The 19592-nt window shown below is 42.2% G+C and overlaps 1 protein-coding gene across 6 annotated transcripts in view; it reads right to left on the bottom strand.

Annotated features, from left to right (window-relative positions):
• Nucleotides 1-19592, bottom strand: part of Nmdar2 (NMDA receptor 2) — a 1937843-nt gene that overhangs the window by 859003 nt on the left and 1059248 nt on the right. For all 6 annotated transcript variants that reach the window (XM_046618083.2, XM_069134406.1, XM_069134408.1 and 3 more), the window contains one exon: nt 5997-6136. In XM_046618083.2, the coding sequence (XP_046474039.1) occupies nt 5997-6136 (140 nt within the window). The remainder of the gene's footprint in view (nt 1-5996; nt 6137-19592) is intronic.

Below are 19592 nucleotides of genomic sequence, written 5' to 3'. Positions count from 1 at the left end.
TGTTCTGTAATTTGAACTTTTCCGTCTGAGGTATCGACAAATCTAATTGTGAAAGACATTTGTTGAACGTGACTAATGTCTGGCGTGCAATTTAATATTATGGAGAAATACTTGGATATTTTTGCATTATCTAGTATGGTAGATTTTACTCGACTACCCAGTTGTTGGATAAGCTCGTTTTGAATTCTTTTCTCGCAATAGTGATCGTGAACTTCATGTAATCGAATTCGTCCTACATGTTCAATCATAACAGAATCAAACTTCCCCATTAATTCAATAAGACCTAGAAAGTTGCCATTATTTAAGGGAACCTTGCGGTCTAGAATTTTCAAAAAATCGATTTTTTTTCTCTCTATATTTCGAAAGTATAGTATCTTAAGAATATACTGTGAAAATTTGGTAATGATATTCACAGTATTTCAAGTTTTATAGCCCATTGAAGGTCGGCGCCAAAGTAAGTAGAAGGGTCGTTTCGCTCAGTGAATAGTTCTATTGTTCGTAGAAAAGCAGCTGCTACCTGAGTTGTCTACCTGAGTTGTAGTGAAAATATGAGAGTAGAGTATGACAAGACTGAAGTGATATTGTATGGTGCTGGAATTGCAGATTAATGTAAGTCTACGTTTCAATCTAATTTTTTTGAGGAAATACTTATTTCAAATTTCGAACGTCTTTATCTCGAAACTACTTTTTTTTGTCTTATGTTGATCAATTAAAAAAAACTACTCGATCGATTCGTCTCAAATTAAAATGTGTTATTAACTACACTGGCAGCTATCGCACGGTCTAAAACGAAAATTTTCCATCAAATATTTATAATTTTTTTATGAGCAAAACATTGATGAAATCAGACTGTTTTCCGACTTCTAATTTTGACAATACGCCATTTTGTAATTTTTATTTTTTTTTTCATTTTAGTTCCTACGATAGATATACTCACAATAATTGAGGGTAATTTTGAATTTTTTAATTTCAGATAACTGGAGAAGGGACGACTTCAGCACCATTTTAAAAATAATAAAAAATTTTTTTTTTTTTTTTCAATTTCCAATTTCGTAAAATTTATAAGTAATAAAACATACCTACAAAATATGAATAACATTGTGCATTTCTTTCATAAAAAAAAAATAAAAATGTCGAAAAGCAGTCAAATTTTCACCCGCTAGACCGCAAGGTCCCCTTAAAGTATCCAAACGATCGAAGCTTCCTCGAAAGGCCAAATTATTTTTCGTTAAATACAAGACAATCACTATTAAGCCCTCTAACACAGCTCTGAAATGTGCTGCTTCTCTATTGATCTGCCATTGTAAATCAATGTCGATTCCGGTACATTTTCGAAGGGATCTTTTAGCATCGATCCATTTTTGGTACGATGAAAAATGCAGCCTGCTTCTTTCATAAGTCTTTCAATACTCCCCAATAGGTGCCACTTATTAATCCCTTCCGTGCCTCGTTTCAATTTAGGGGAGTGATCAAAGAGCTTACAGCAAAAGCAATAGTCGTGGTTCGTCAATCTCGAATAATACAACCAGTTTCTAATTGTAGTTTCCCCATTTGAAAGCAGTCTTTGAAAAAAAGACACCCAAAAGCTACGATGTTTGTTATCTTTCGGAAAACAGGCTAATTTCAGATCCGCAGGAGCAATAGAACCTTTTGTAACAATGACATCTCGAATAGATGCTGTTATAGTGGTCCACTGTCCAATGTCTGTACAGGAAGAATCTGTTTCCAGAGTTTCAAGATTTTCCTGTGATGATTTTTCGTAACAATCTAATTCAGTGCTCTTTTCCTGACTGCTCATATGGAAAACTTGATCGACACTTTCAACTTCTACTTGAAGTTGCGGGACATCCGTAGCATCAAAACTCGATGAATCTGCAGCAGAACTCTCCGGATCCTCCGTAATATTGAAATGTTCGTTTTTTTTTTTTTGAATACTTCCAAGGTTTTTCACAGCAGAAGCGTTCGGCTGCTCATATTTGGCTTTTCTTTTGCGATTTTATGCCCCAGATGGCTTAGACGACATTATAGCTATAAGCTAATAATAGCAATAACCGCGTAATCTCAATAAAACTATACTTAATTGAGATACAAAGTATCAGTGTTAAACGTAAATTGATGTAGAAGACTGACGACATGTATCTGCTTTGCTACTGCAGCGTAACGCGACGAGTTATTCAAATGGGGCTTAATGATTCTACGCCAAACATATTATTCACGCGGGCACGGGGCGTGCCGTCGAAGCGTTCCACCATGTAACGACGGACTTAGGTACTTCGGTCAAACGTGTACGATGTACCCATTGTGACCGTGCGCCTAACCCACCTCGCTTCGAGTGCTCTCACTCGAGTCGAGTGCATTTGATGTTAACACCATAAAATTTTTTGAGTTCGATGAGAAAAATCTTGTCTCATCAAAAAATATAAAATAAAAACTTCATTTAAGTGCCCCTAAATCTGTGGCACCCCGGGCTACTGCCCGGTTTGCCCGCTCCTAAGGCCGGCGCTGAGTGAAAGAATGTATGTATTGTTTGCATTACTCGAGAAAATATTTTATCGTGCGCGAAAATTATGGTTATATTTTACACGTATACCTGTCACTTTATCACAGCGCTTACAATATAATGTAATACCGGTATAATGACTATAATTATGATTTGTAGAACAATAAAATTTTGATGAGAATATGTTAATTTGAACAACTGGTGAATTTGAAAAATTAACGACGGAGCCAGGAATCGAACCTGGAATCTAGCGATGCTTTACCGGAGACTTACTCCACTAGACCACCTAGCCGCCCTGACTCTGTTGTCTTTAATTTTTTCTCATAACCAGTGAGTTCAAATTTGTTTTCATGTGCCCGATTTGTATGAGTAAGAATTTCTTCTCTGCATGCACGATGTAAGGAGACTGTAGTGTGTAGATGTTTATGTTTACCCCTTTCAATCCTTTGCTTCCGATGAGAAGCCCGTAAGACAGCAATGCCGTCTAATAAATGAGATGCGGGTGTGCAAATCATTATTCTACGAGAGAATTTTGTTGAGAATATGTAAATTTGAACAACTGGTGAATTTGAAAAATTAACGACGGAGCCAGGAATCGAACCTGGAATCTAGCGATGCTTTACCGGAGACTTACTCCACTAGACCACCTAGCCGTAGGCTAGGCCTAGCCGTAGGCTAGGCTAGGCTAGGTGGTCTAGTGGAGTAAGTCTCCGGTAAAGCATCGCTAGATTCCACTAGACCACCTAGCCGTAGGCTAGGCCTAGCCGTAGGCTAGGCTAGGCTAGGTGGTCTAGTGGAGTAAGTCTCCGGTAAAGCATCGCTAGATTCCAGGTTCGATTCCTGGCTCCGTCGTTAATTTTTCAAATTCACCAGTTGTTCAAATTTACATATTCTCAACAAAATTCTCTCGTAGATTAATGATTTGCACACCCGCATCTCATTTATTAGACGGCATTGCTGTCATACGGGCTTCTCATCGGAAGCAAAGGATTGAAAGGGGTAAACATAAACATCTACACACTACAGTCTCCTTACATCGTGCATGCAGAGAAGAAATTCTTACTCAATAAAATTTTGACTATGGTGTCTTGTAATAGCAAGATCAGCGTTTTTTCTTAGCGTACCGTAGGTGCACATTAGTGTGGGCCTCAAATGGTCACTTCTGAATTTCGGCCAACTGACCTTCGGAATCGACTCCAGATAATTCAAAAATAAGTTCCTAATTTTTTTCAGATTTTCAGCTTAACTCTAGCTCGTGCCCCAAAGAGGGTGGATTTCATTCAACCCTTTCAGGCATGCATCATATCTACCGAACCGATTAGAATAATATTTGATGTAAGCGGGTTTCTTGGGTCGTTAATTAAGAATCTGAATTCAAAATTTGAAAATTCAAAATGGCGGATCCAAGATTGTGCAGACAAATCAGAAAAGTCATTTTATTCGAATAAGACTTGGTACACGGAGACTTGCGAAGTCGCTGATTACGAATTTGAACTCAAAATTACAAAATTCGAATTGGTGGATTCAATATGGTAATAATTAAGTGTCTTTTGGGTCTTTCGTCGCCCATATTGGATCCGGCACTTTGAATTTTCAAATTTTGAGTTCAGATTCGTATTTGCTATTTGTTGATAGCTTTTTCGACCTAGCCACTTGGAAGGAGTTAATCGCTGTGGTGTCAAAGATGAGAATTGAAGTTGGTTTAAATATACCTCATTTATTCATTTACTTTACATATATACACGTTATTCAAATGTTTGATTTCCATGTCATGGAAGGGGTTGTCGTGGTCCTCTGGCACCGCGGTGGAAGCTGAAGCGAAGAGGAGCGGCGACTCACAGGTGTTGTGCTCGGTGGCGGAGTATATAGTAGCTCTCCGATGAGCTAGGCGGCGTAGGAGGACGACGATTCTCAGGCCTGTCGTAGGCTATGACGATTCCCACTCACTGTCGGACTGTGTTGTCTGAGTGGCTACCGACGTGTAGGTGGGTAGTGACGCTACGAACGGAGACACCGCTGCTGGGATGACGCGGTTGTACCTTGGAGAGGTTATCCTGGCTCGTCGGACGTCTCAGAGAGATAGCAGGATGCTGGGTGGCCTGGTCAGAGGCCTTGAAGAGACGTCAACGGGTTGTAGTACCCAAGGAGCTGGTGGATTATGGGAACTTGTCCCTTTGGCTGAGCTGGCTGGTGCCAGAGTGAATGATTCAGTCATGCAGTAATCCAAAACCTGCGTGCTGTCGAGTAACTGTCGCGTACTGGTGGTGTAACGTGATAATAAACCTTGAGTGTAGCTCATGACTCAATGTCGGTGAGACCGAAGTTGTCCTGTCGATCGGTGAGAACGGTGGTCTCTTATTCCAGCCGCGGCTCCACTTTAACAGTGGGAAACCACGCGAGCTGATTGCGAGACGCGCGCGGCTGCGTGCGTGGCGTCAGCGGCGCGTGTGACGTCGTGGGTGCTGTCCGCTGTGACGCGCGACTGGAAAGTGTGTGATGCTTGTTGCGGCGCGTGACTTGTGCGGCGCGCGACAGGAAAGTTGGTTTTCACAAGGTAGTTGTAAACAGATTCGTCTTCATCGACCGGAAATATTTCCTGTTACGAAATTTCATCTGAATTCATTTCGTAGATTTGATGTGCCTCTTATAAGGTTGAATTGGTAAATTCACCCTCTTGGGGGCATAGGTTAGAGTTCAGATAAAGATCACAAAAAATTGGAGTATCATTTTCAAATTCTGTGAAGCCGATTTGGGGAACGAGCCGATCGAAATTTCAAAATAACTTTATGAAGAACCATCCTAGTACATATAGTATGAAAGATAATGCAAATTTCGTTACGGGAATTTAATATCATATTCTTAACATACTTAACCATTATTTGATAAAAAAAAAAATCACTTTTTTCCAAGACTCTGAACAAAGCTCTCCCTTAACTTAAGCTTCCCCCCCTTTGAGTCTTTCTTCCTCAATGCATATTGAATAATCATAACCTTATTCACACTACTTCACGGCCGGCAAATTTCTCAATTATACTGCAATTATATTTGTATGGTCCTTGATTCAAATTTCAAATGAATAAATCAAGGCTCATCGAAATACTATACGGTTTTTACGTTCGGTCTCTGTAAGCACCTATTTGAATTCTATCGCACGATAAAATCCTCCTAGAGACTGGACACAAAAATTGTATAATGTCTTGATTACGATTTGATTTATCCATTGGACATTATGACTAGGTTTTGCAACCAACATTTCCAGAAAAAGCATCAGCTCTCACGGCACAACTCTGTAAGATTCTGGAAGTACTACACCCTGTATTAAAAATCTCATTTTGAGACAAGCAACGAAGTGACTTTCACATGATAATCATCAAAAAATGCATCGAGTGAAGCGCTGATATGAATGAAACGTGCAACGAGGTACAGAGAGAAATGGTGACAGTTTTTGTATGTTAAAGTAAGGAAACATATTATTAAAAAGCCAAATTTAAAATACCGGTTTTTGCGGTGAGTTGGGTGGATTTATCTTCATGTCGAATCCCGAGGGAGACAGCCACTCGAATAAAAATATCATCAACGTGGCTGCATGTATAGCGACCAAGCCCACCAGCATCCAGGAAGCTGTATCGAATGGTTCTGAAAAAAAGTTTTGGAACATTACTTTTTCTATAAGCAGGGAGTGAAATTTTTCAAAATTAAAACCCTAGAATCATGCAAATTCCATGATGTTTGAAGTTATAATGCGTGCATGTGAAGTCGAAGAAAGCTTTTTTGAAATCTAACCATAAGGTTTATACAATGATCGTTGAATCGATTCTGCGGCATTTTGAAGAAGTTTTGACCACACCGTTGTATTTGTTATTTAAGTTTGGATGCATTATCGGCCTAGTTAGAAGGTTTGCACTTGTCTCCAATCACAGAAAGAAGAAGAAAAAAAATAATGAAAAGTGATCTAGGGAACTAACTCCATGCCATGATCTGTGTGGATAGTTATGCAGATAAATTGACAAGACGTGAAAGGTAAATTCATCCAACAATTGCAATTATTGGGGGTACAAAGACTAAGGAGAAAACTGATTCAATATGAGATTGATTGCATGTTCAAAGATTAATATAAGTAATGACTGTCATCTGATCCCGGGTACCATTCGACATGGTTAGTCTACATGCTACAATGTTGCCACGTTTGATTAGCATAGCTTTCGTATCGGCAGGTGATATTGGAATTTAGACTCTAAATACAATGTAGCTACCATACAGATGAGAGATGGCTTTTTGACAGAGTCATATTAAGGAAAGCCTACGTAAGCTCCTGATATTCTTCCTTAGTATCAACCACATGGTTAGCAGCTATAGCTTTAAGCTGTACATTTGATGTCAGCTTCCTACATGGGTTCAATGTAGCTGCTACCAGCTCGAGCCAAGTAATATTGATGTCAACGTAGTAAAAATTTTTTCATCTTACGAGATTTTGGTTTAAATTTGGCTAATACCTCTCATTGTCACCATGTAACTTTTGGTGCATTCAGTTGCCAATGTTGTCTATCAAATACACCTGAGATTGATCTGGCTCCGATCTTATGAAACCACGTAGCCTTCATGAAAATCTAGCTTTTAATTCACCTGACATTTGTGTAGCTACGGTCTCACGCTGCCATGTGGTTTTTAACTATCTCGAATTTACCCAGCATTGACGAAGAAACCAGCTAGCATCTACTTATCCTGTGAATCGTGTTGATTTTCGTTTAATTCTGTGTTACCTACATATCAGTGCTACTTGATTACAAGATGCGCTGAATTGACACTGCTTCATCCTGAAATGATGTGATTTTGATATAGCAGTTACATTATATTGTACACTTAGAAATATTTCGACTAGATGGAATTTGATTTTGCACACGTAGTAATAGATAATAAAAGACAGTTCTGGACACAGATTACTGCATGGACACAGTCACTGATACTCAAACAAGTTATCTGTATATATTCCCTAGTCTATAACTATACCCCTAGTTTGAGTGACTTTATATATCATCGGATCGTATAGTTGCTCCACCTTACGGGTAGTTTGCTCTGCCTCACCATAGTTTCAACCCGAATCGGGAAAAATTTCTCAGAGTTGTATACTGCGTCATAATAGACTTCGGATCTTTCAATGCAAAATTTATCAATTTTGGAAGGTAAGTCTTCCATCGTGAGTCAGCTTCCAAAAGATTCTTTTATCGTAGGTCAGCTTCCAGAAGGATCTTTTATCGTAAGTTTGGCAAAAGAAGGTTCTTTTACCGCAAGTCAGCTTTGAGAAGGTTCTTTCATTGGTAATGACGCCCTTTGATGATCAGTGAACGTTTAGACGTAACGGAAAAGTAAAACGTCAGGGGACTTGCATTGACTGTCAACCGTACACGAACTCTCGGAATTTTGGCTGATGATCAATTCTCGGAATCACCTAACGGGTTTCGGTGCCATATTAATTTGACTTATCTTCTGTAGTTATACAGTCAAATCATCTTGCTTGATGATTTGCACTAATTGTGATGGTGAACAGTGATTTGAATCTCATCGCCATTATTAAAAATTATTGATTCAAAAGGTTTGGTTGCGTACATTCTTTGATGCATAATTGGCTCGTCGAAAATAACAGACGTTTACAAAATGTTCTGGATTTACTCTTCCGTGGTACAGAACAGGCGATGAAACAGCAGAATTTCAGACACAAGTGCCTGCATGTGAATAGATCCTTATCCTGATATATTTCATCTTTGTATTTAACACTTCCAATTTTAAGATATTCCACGAAGTCTAATGAAGGTTGAAGAGGACCAGGACTACCGAAATAAACGGTATCGTTGCCGCGATTTTCGTATGCTACCCAATGATTTCCGGGACGATCCTTATTGTCAAAATTAAGGACAGCCCTTTCGTTTTCACGCATTACATTTTTCAGAATTTCGCTGCGCATGAAAACACTCGACAAATATAAAATTTGTATGATTTTTGCATATGTGAACAAATCCTTATCAGTTGATGCTGGTCGTCGTAGCTTGACATTTAATTTTTTTTGGGAAATAAAGGCCAAACCCTTTCTTGTGCGATTGAAGGTGAATACGTTTACTTAATGCAAAGGCTTTGCTTTAAGTTTTGTTCTGTCGGACGCTTCTTTCCAATTCTCGTTGAACAACGCTTTCATTATTCACAGCCTACGCCACACACGCGGTTATCATAGCTAATACATTCGTATTGCTGAGACCGGCAAAAATACGTACAAGAAGATGTGAAAATTCACTTATTTTACACGGTAGTAGTGTGATGCGTGGTGACCGCACGTATTGTTCGCCATCTCACTTTTTTCACAGCTTCTCGAGCACTCTTCGGCGCAGCCCTAATGATTGTTCTCGCATTTTTGCTTCAATCCGTGTACTCTTTGCAGCGAGTATTACTTCTTCGAAAGATATATTCTTTAGTTTTCGGCGTTACACATCTAATTTTTTTTTCATCTTGAACATGCCAGCTGAGCCTAAGCAGTTGCTCTTTCACTCGAATTTGCAATTGTTGCAAAAATCCGCTTCACGGCTTTATCGGTCAATATTTCATGCGCAGCACTTCTAGTTCCAAGATTGTCCCGATTTGTCGAAAAAGGGATGTTGCTTAGCTTGCACGCTTGATCAAAGTCTTTTTGCCGACCTTGTACCTGGACCACAGTATTATTGGCTGGAAACATGCACGACTTGACTTAATCGTGATATCCAGTGATGAAGCTAATAGCGTGCAGAAAGTTGAACAATACATGGGCAAACATCTATATGGGTAGACGTCAGAGAACTATTTCTTTTCTCTCAGACGTACACTCTAATCCCTAAAGACCTTCTGCTCGAAAACACCAACTTGTTGGTATCAATCAAATGAGACGATATTGATACAACTCTTGGATTGTAGCGAGAAAAAATACGGGTTCTTGGGCGATAAAAAATATTTAAACAGGCAACAAAATTGAATGGCAGGAGAGATTCTTTTATTAACAACGCTTGTTTCCAAGTAAAAGTCTAAAACGGTATGTAATATTATATGTAAATGTACTTTTCTTGACCTCAATAACGATGAATAAGTATTTTCTTGTACATGCAGGTCAATAAAAAAAATTAAATTGTTGACGATTTGGCCAGAGTAGGGGCCCTCCTCACAACAAAATTTTTAACAATCTGTCACAAAAATAAAACAGGGATAGATACAAAAAAAGGGAAAAAATTTTTCACAACTTAAAAATAGCTTACATAAGAAGGCAATTCACGACAAGTGAATGCGGAAAAGGAATTATATTCACCGGGTATGAGAGAATTTTTTTTGTATAATAAATTTCGATTTGGACATGAAGATGAAAACACATTTAGAAAATAAAATGTAAATCAAGACTATATTACGGTTATATAGAGCAATACGGAGCTCCCAAACTCTCATCTTACGAGGGGAACCCACCAACGTCCCCCCACCGATTCAATCCAAATTTGTCACACGTGTAGGCCATGACTAGCAGTCTAACTGGTGCAAGTAGTAAGACGCGCCTCTCAAAATCAGCCAATTTCGAAAAATCCGATATCGAAATATCCTTGATATACTTCCTACGTTATAAAGGTTTCGAAAAACGCGTGGCGTAGTGTGGAAGCGCTTTATTTCATAACCGAAAGGTCACTGGATCGAATCTCGATGCTGGCAATTTTTCTTTTTCATTTTTTTTTTTTATCCATCACGTTATTCTAAAAACAGATGTATCACGATTGTGCCAAGTATTAATTTTTATCAATCAATTGTTATCGACAAAAAATTGGTATTTTATCGCGACTCCTGTAAAAAACCGAACTTACCACGAAAATATATAATACTTTATTCTTGTACAATGTCAATAATTTTTAATTTTTTATTGTCGTTTTCAATGCTTCTACGATCAGTACCGCCCTGCTTCGTGCAGTATTCCATAAATATAATAATATCAAATAAATGAAAATATTGATTTTGCACAAGTTTTCGTGTATACTTTCTTCATTTCCAATCTCCTCAAAAAAAATAATAATAATATTCCCAATTCCGCGTTATTCTCTTTCATATGTAAAATAATGATGATCAACTGTGAATAAAATATTAAAAATTATTGACATTGTACAAGAATAAAGTATTGTATATTTTTGTAGGAAGTTCGATTTTTCACAGGAGACGTGATAAAAATACTAATTTTTTTCGACAACAATTGATTATTAAAAATTAATAATTGGCACAATCGTGATACATCTGTTTTTAGAATGACGTGAAGGATGAAATAAATAAAAAATTAAAAAAATTAAGAATCCGACCATCGAGATTCGATCCAGCGACCTTGCGGATATAAAACAAAGCGCTTACACGCTGCGCCACGCGCTCTTCGAAGGTTTCTTAACGTAGGAAGTATATCAAGGATATTTCGATATCGGATTTTTCAAAATTGGCTAATTTTAAGAGGCGTGTGTTACTGCTTGCACCAGTTAGACTGATAGTTATGACCTACACGTGTGATAAATTTGGATTGAATCGGTAGGGGGACGTTGGTGGGTTCCTCTCGTTAGATCAGATATTTGGCAAAGGAAACGGACGTCAAAATTGGATGACGGTTAGAGACATTGAGACAACAACCGGCCGAACGCGAAGAGAAGAATTACCGGCTAGTAACAGACATAAATATGACCTAGGAACATAGAAACGAAACACAGCATTTTTGATGATAAGGTAGTCATGTGCACAATCGGTAACGTAAGAGCTAAGAATAATGTGTTACCGACGTACAGATATTCTGAGATGTTCAATATCAAGAAGTAAATTAACTGCAAGAAGATGTGCAACAATAATACAGCTCTCCAGAAGAAGTCGTTTATAATACACCGGTTCGACGGCTAAGACGCTAGCAGGTTGATAATTAAAAGCATGGTACAGTTCAATAGAGTGTCTAATTAAAGCAGTGTAATTTTCGTCTAGGCAATGAATGTTACGTTTATGCTCATTGATTCTAGTGTGCAGTTGTCTACTAGTTCGCCCAATATATATCTTTTCTCATTTTTTTCAGGGAATTTTACAAACCACGCTAGAACGCTTATCCAATGGTAAAAGGTCTTTGTCTGAATCGAAATGTGGAGATAGATCATGCTAGTTTTTGCCTACAAATTGAATGTTATATCTAGAGAATATTCTATTTAGAGACTTGAAAAGGCCAGCTACATAAGGGAATAGGCACGTAAATTTTTGGAATGATTGGTACGACATCAAGATCATGTTGTTGGTGTCAAATGGTGACAAGATCGGAAAGTGTCTCTTTTGTATATGTTTCTGCAAGATGAAGGAAGGATATTCATTCTTACGTAATACATCATACATCAAAAAAAGATTCTTATTGTGAAATTCTGAGCTAGACAGTCTAATAGCTCTGTCCACCAAACAGTAGATCGTACCAGTCTTATATAACCTAGGGTGGTGCGACCGATAATTTAAATACCTTTGCGACCACGTGGCTTTGTGGTACCAATCGGATTTGATGAGCTGATTATCGTTGATGATTAGTACGTCTAGAAAACTGATTTGGCCGTTGATTTCAGGTTCAAAGGTGAATTGTAATAAATGTAAATCCAAAAATTTGGTGATTTCAAAAAATTAAAGACGGAGCCAGGAATCGAACCTGGCGTCTAGAGATGCTTGGCCGGAGCCTTACTCCACTAGACCACCTAGCCGCCCTGACTCTGTTGTCATTAATTGCAAGCCATCTGGTGGATTAAGGCTCCGGCTAAGCATCTCTAGACGCCAGATTCGATTCCTGGCTCCGTCGTTAATTTTTCGAAATCACCAAATTTTTGAATTTATATTCTCTCAACAATATTCTTCTCGTTAATAATGATATGCACATCCGGATATTATTCAATAGCCGGCTTTGCCTGTCTTTTGTGGCTTCCCATCAGAAGCAAGAATTTTAGATGTAAACATTTCACCTACACACTATATTTTTACTTGTGCTTGAAGAGATGAAATTCTCAATACGTAAATTGTAATCTAAGGTGAAAGCTGTTGAAAACTTCAAGAAGAGTTTCAATTATATCAAGAATTATATCTTAGCTCAACTACCTGTTGCGATGTCACCAAAATTCTTTGACACCTAATTGATCAAACTTGAAGCGCTCTTTACCGGCCACGAAGCGTCGAATATGAACAAGTTAGCTAAGCTCATAAACTCCGAACGGTATCACCCTGTTAATTCGGTTTCTAGCCTAGACAATAAATGGCTTGTTAACTTAAGTAACGTTTCTATACCGGACAATGTGGCGGATGTTCTTAAACTGCAACCCAAACATGATACCACCTTCAAACCTAAAGAGATTCCAATTTTTGACCTCGTCTCGGTTTTCGAGTCCAACATCTCTCACATTTCACAGGATCTCAGAAACCAGGCCAGGCTAGAATTTACTAACACATTGAAAAAGTTTAAAAACATCCGTACTCGTTCTATGAATCACGATGCCGCTTTACAGTGAAAAATCAAAGAAACGTCATTTTTCCGTAAAGATAACAACGATTTAATGTTTTTAAGATCGGATAAAGGCAATACTACCGTCGTCCTTACCAATCAAATGTATTTGGAAAAACTGCTCCTCCAGCTTCTCAAAATTGACACTTGTAACATTGTCAGATTCGACTTTAATTGTACCTTGCAACTAGATGTCAAAAAATTAACGACAAACTGGGTTTGATCTGAACATATTTCCAAAAATCTCAAACGTTATATCGCCAAATCGGACAGTATTCCGCCACCAGCCTATGAGTTGCCCAAAATCCATAAACTTGATGTACCTACCGCAAAGAATTATCGTCTCTTTCACGAATAGTCCAACGTTTAACCTTGCTAGAACTCTTAGTCAATGGATTGGTAACAATATCGTCCCTCCTGTATCACGTGTCCAAGGCATCTTTACTCTAGGTGAAGGTATTAGTCAGTTCATCCTCCCGCCCAATTACATTCTTATCTGTCTCGATGTGGTCTCCTTGTTCACCAACGTACCTCAAGATCTCGCGATCAACGCTGTCAACAGTAGGTGGTCTCAACCAGCCAACAATGTCCCTGTTCCATTTAGTGAATTAATCAATGCGTTACATATTTGTTTCAGGCTACTATCTTCAAGTTACCAACTACGCTCAAAGTTATGGTTTATCTACGGGCTCGCCGCACTCTCTAATCTTGTCCGATCTTGTGATGGATGACTTGGAACAATTCTGTTTAAAAGAAAACTGAGTTTCGCTTTTCCATTTTAGTTCAGATATGTGTATGATATCATTACGGCTGCCCCCATTAACAAAATTAAAACTCTTCTTGAAGTTTTTAAAAGTTTTCACCCTAAGTTAAAATTTACCTTCGAACTTCAAAATCAACGGCCAAATCAGTTTTTCAGACGTACTAATCATCCACGATAAACAGCTCATCAAAACCGATTGGTACCGCAAAGCCACTTTGTCACAAAGGTATTTAAATTATCGGTCGCACTTGCTGTTTACTCACACGAACGATGCTATACAGTATCGATGTATGTGATTTGAGTATCAATTACTCAAAATTTATCAGATTTAAAAATATTTCGAATGAGACTATGAATTATCAAAATATCTCTTCTGATATTAAGACTACACGCAGAAAGTTACCAAATCGATTAATTTTTACCAATTCAATCGAGCCGTGTCCGATTATTTTGTTGAAATCGATGAATCGATACATCGATCATTCTCAGATAAGTGGCCATCACTAGCATTGATCTCAACAATTTCAACATTACTGGCCACTCCAGACCCACATTGAATCCACGAGGAAATAACTAGGAATTTGAATGACACCATATTTTTTTGAGTTGAATTAATTGAATTTATTCATGTAATTCGACTTCATTTTTCTATTCCAAATAATAATTTTTATTTTTCCTCAAATTCAGATAGATTTATTGAATTGAAATTGCTTCATTTGAATTCAGGTATTTGGGAATTTTCTTCTTCTTGATTTAAAATTACTTTTTTATTTGAATTTAATTATTTTACTCTCTAAACATAAAATATTGGCACGAATCTAAAGTAATTCAAAGTAACTTGACTTATTACAACTCTTCCTAATTCATTTATATCTCAAATAATTCTTATGATTTCAGTTATCATTTTTAGTGATTCAGTGAATTCTCATTTATTCAGTTATTTTGTGTTAACTCAGGTGAATCGTGATTGATTTACAAACCTATTGACACGTCAATTCAGCGAGTTATTTTTCCTTCGCATTATTGAAAAATCGGATGTCAATGATGAATTTCAAACTAGTGGAAAAATTATGTTGCAAAGACACAAAAAATGTTCGAAAAGCATAATTCTGAAGATCTCAAGCCAGATTGATTTAATGAGTAATTATGAACCCTAACAGCATATTAATCATCTAAAATCTCTAGTTTTATGCATACATCGATGATTGGATGTGTTTATAACATTGAATCTTAAATCCGCTGATTTATTTGGAGATTTATTTTCATTTTCACTCGTAGATGTGTGTTTCGTAGTATTGTGTAGCTGGGCATTCGCTTATATTTCACATACACGAGTGTGCGTCCTTGGGTGTGCGGCCGGCAGCGTGTGCCGCGGCAACAATACCGAGGTCAGCGCTCGAGAAGGGGTCCAACAGGGAGAGAGGGGAGGTGCCGATATTTAATTCGTAAACGAATAATAATAATTCACCCAGACGAACAAAACAGCAATTTCCGTGGCGGCAAATCCAGATGAAATGGTGCACTCTGATTGGCCTAACGCTATCGCTTATAATTCAAAAACTATGCGTCGGACGAGCTTCCGGCAAAGAAATTCTCGGTTGGATTTGAGTCAGGTATCACGCTGGCTGGTCCGTGTCCCCCAATTTAGAGACATCCTGTATACCAGCCAACCACACTCTCCCCCTATGATAAATTCTCGCGCGTGAAAGTTTACGGGTCATTATCAACATTCCCAGCCAATCTAATTGCGGTGTCGCCATCTGGTCAACTAGCACAAAATAATGTATTCAAAGTATGCCGAAAATATTATTTCTGAAACGGTATATTCCGCCGGCCATTTTGCTATACCGTCCCGTCATCCTGCATCGTCATCCTGCTTTGCAATCCTGTCCGCCATGTTGTTGTTTACATACGTCAGGCTGGGCTGGGTTAGGTGAGGTTAAGTTAGCAACCTCCTCCTATATCATGTCAGCCATCTTGCCCCGCCATCTTGTTGTTTACATTGGTCGGGTTAGGGTAGGTTAGGTCAAGTTAGGTTAGGTCGGTACCCCTACGTCGGTTGTCACCTTGTCGTGGTGTAGGGGCTTGGCGGTCGCAATGAATCCAGAGGACCCAATGACTAGGGCTTTAAAGTCCCTAGGCAAAGGCGAGACTGGACGAGCGACTATCACTAAGCACAACCGGCCCAGCCTCCCGAGGTTGGGTGAGGGAATGGTGAGGAATGAATGGGAAGCGAATGAATGGGATGTGGTCGAGACCCCTGAGGATATTCCCCCGAGACTAGCCAAGGTCGGACTAGTAATCCGCCGACCAGGGCTGTAAAAAATGTCTGTACCTTTCCTGTGGGTTTCTAGGAATCCGCAAGTTTAAAGTGGGAAAACCGCTATTTGCAGCCGGCTGGAGCCAATCGGAGGGTTGAATCTAGGATCTCGGGCGCATGTATGGAGGATTACCTGGTCAGTATTTCGTCATACCCGAAGCTGGTAGGGTATTTCCGGCAAGGTCTTACCCGAATGGGGGCCTACCCTGGCTCGGATTGACAGGGAAATCCCCCGAACGGAAGACCCTAAAGAGGTAAGGGGGGTGGGGGGGATCGCATGGATAGGGCTGACCACCCGACAAGCTGAAAGCAGCTTCCGTGCGAGTACGGGGTTAGGGTTCTTTCCGGTGGGGATAGATGCTGCACCGCGGTGCAGCTGCCATGATGGCCGAACCAACATTAGAAATAAATCACTTAAATATGGCACAATCAAACCAAACCAACAGAAACAAAAGTAATGACGATATGGAGTTCAAAGTGTTCGAGGTGGACCCCTTCGCGAGAAGGACCAGCCTCTGAAGGTCACCACCACCGCCTAAGCGGATCATCAGTGTGGAGAAACAGATGAGGGAGCCAGCGCCAGTCCAGACGCCGCTAGTTCTTGTCGACTTGGAGGTGCCAAGAAAGGAGGCGAAGGTGGACGCGTCCGGACCGAAGGGAGCGATCCCCAAGGCCATGGCCAAAGAGGGGGCAATGACGATGAGTTGCCCCAGTGCCACCAGCAGCGTCGCGGAGGTAAGCGGGAGGGACTGCCTGAAGTCCCTGATTGCTCTCATCGAGGGTATGAAGGGCTTCGCGCTAGCGCACAAAAATACCAACGTGACGCTAAAAGAGGACACGGCCAAGGCGGCCATAGTCGCCCACCAGGTCGAAAGGGCCTGGAGGAGGATGGAGGAGGATCTGGAGGCGGCCAAGGCTCCACGCGTGACTGGGGTCGAGGCGACCCAGACAACACGGGAACCACTACCACAACAACAACAGGCAGCCGGGATGATCCAGGAGGCAGCAACGACCAAAAGGAAGGAGATCTCTCCGACCGCGGGGGCGGTTGAGAAGCGACCCCGACCCGTGGAGAAGGAAGAGGGGAAAATCGGAGGCTGGAGCGAGGTGGTGAAGAGAGGTGGCCCCAAGAGGATGGCCAAATCCGCTACCACGGCGCCCTCACCAAACCAGAAAACGACAGCCGTGGCCCAACCAAAGAGTGGGCCCAGGAGGAAGCCGGTTTGTCCCGACGCGGTCCTCATAAAAGTAACAAGCGGCATCAAGTACGCCGATGTTCTAAAAAAAGTTAAGGTGGGGGTGGACCCAGCTAAGGCTGTGGCCAACGTCACCGCGGAGAGGAGGACGAGGGGGGGGGGGGGGGGGGGGGGCGACGTCCTCCTAGAGGTAAAGGGATCCAGTGGCGTCCAGACTTTGAGCGATGCGGTCAGGGGGGTTCCGGGGGAACAGACGAAGGTCTCGACCCTGGAGCCGTCCATGACCGTGGAGGTCAGGGACCTGGACGAGGTGACAACGGAGGAGGAAGTAAGGGCGGCCTTGTCGGACGCCCTGAAAGCTCCCCTGACGGCACCGATGAGAATGAGGGCAGGCTTCCGGGGGACGCAGACCGCGCTATGCAAAATCCCAGAGGGGACTGCCCGGAAGCTGGTTACCCTAGGAAGAATAAAGATAGGGTGGACCGTCTGCCGGATCCGGGAAAGGATCACGGTGGACAGGTGCCACCGATGCCAGGGATATGGGCACCACGCTGCCCAGTGTCTCGGCATCGACAATTCGGATGCGTGCAGAAATGCGGGGAGAGGGGCACAAGGAGAAGGAGTGTCCCAAGCCAGGTCCAAGGTGCACGCTATGTGCCGACAAAGGCGTAAGGGCGGACCACTTCTCCGGCAGATGCAGCGCCTTCAGGGAGGAGCTCCAGAAGGCCAAGCTGCGGCACAATAGACGGGCCACCACAAGAGTGCCAAACCACGGGAAAGTGGAGAGAACGGGAAGGGTGAGCGTAGAGCCGGTGATGCTCTCCCCTACCACAATGGGAGTGTCGTTCGGGCAGAGGCTCGAGTTATCCACCACAGCATGCCAGGGGTGAGAGGGAACGCCACCACGGGACCCGGGGGCGGACCTGGAGTAGTGATACTCCAGGTAAACCTTAACCGGAGCCGTGCGGCCCAGGACCTGCTGACCCAGACCGCTGTTGCTCAAACGGCCGGGATACTAATCGTCTCGGAACCCAGCGGCGCGGGAAAGCAGGGGAACTGGCTGGTGGTCCGGAGGGGGGACGCGGCAATAGCGGCGACGAACAACCTCCCGGGCACCCTCACGCTGGAGGAAAGAGGGGAGGGGTTCGTCTGGACGAGAACGAGTGGCTTAACAATCTTTAGCTGCTATTTCTCACCCAACGTCGCGTCCGGAGACTTTGAGGTCCAACTGGATAGCCTGGAGGCCAGCATCCGGACAACGAGAGGCAGGATCATCGTGGCTGGGGACTTCAACGCGAAGTCCCCGAGCTGGAAGTCCTCGAAGCTGGACGCGAGGGGCCAAGCCGTTGCCGAACTCCTGGCAAGGCTAGACCTCCTTCCGATCAACGTTGGCACAGAGCCAACCTGGTGCTGGGAGAGCACGGGATCAAGCTCAGTGATCGACATCACGACGGGGAGCCCGGAAGTCGTAGCCGAAGTACAGGGGTGGCGGGTCCTGGAGGACGAAACCCTCAGTGACCACCGCTACCTCTGTATGAGCTGGGCACTAGAGAAGAGGGAAGAACGAAAAGGGAAGTGGCCTGACCGGGGGTGGATGGTCAGGAAACTGAACAAAGAGGCCATGGCAAACTCCTTCTGCAAAGGTGACACGAGGGGGACTCCAGAGGAAACTGATGCAGCTAGGTTGATGAGAAGGATCACCAGAAACAAACCGGCCAGAGGCAGAGCAACGTCGCACTAGTGGTCCGAGGAGATTGCGCAACTGCGCAGGGACTGACTCCGGAGCAGGAGGAAAGTGCAGAGGGAGAGAGCGAGGGGGAAAGAGCCAGGCGCGAGCCTTGAAATCTTCCAAGCGGCAAAAAAAAGGCTGCGGGGGGAGATCAAGGCGAGCAAGGAAAGGTGCTGGGAAGAACTGCTCCGCACGATAGAGGAGGACCCGTGGGGGCTTCCCTACAAACTGATCACGAAGAAGCTCGGAGGCACGAAGCAACCGGACGACCCCGAGGAGATCGAAAGAGTCCTGAACGAGCTTTTTCCCGTGCATAGGACCATGCCAGCACCAAGAGAAGCAGGACGGACTGAGCCGCCGGCCCCCTTCACAGAGGCGGAGCTCAAGGAGGCAGCCAAGAAACTAGCTGGTGAAAAGGCCCCAGGACCAGATGGAGTTCCAAACGAGGCTTTGGCAGTGGCAGTGAAAAGTGACCCGGAGGCGTTCCTGAAAGCCTTCAACGAATGCCTCCGGACGGGCCGCTTCCACGACGAGTGGAAACGCCAGAGACTTGTTG

The sequence above is a fragment of the Neodiprion pinetum genome, chromosome 3 (genome assembly GCF_021155775.2).
Source record: "Neodiprion pinetum isolate iyNeoPine1 chromosome 3, iyNeoPine1.2, whole genome shotgun sequence".
Lineage (NCBI taxonomy): Eukaryota > Metazoa > Arthropoda > Insecta > Hymenoptera > Diprionidae > Neodiprion > Neodiprion pinetum.
The sequence above is the reverse complement of the archived record's forward strand: the minus strand, read 5'-3'. Positions and strand labels throughout refer to the sequence as shown.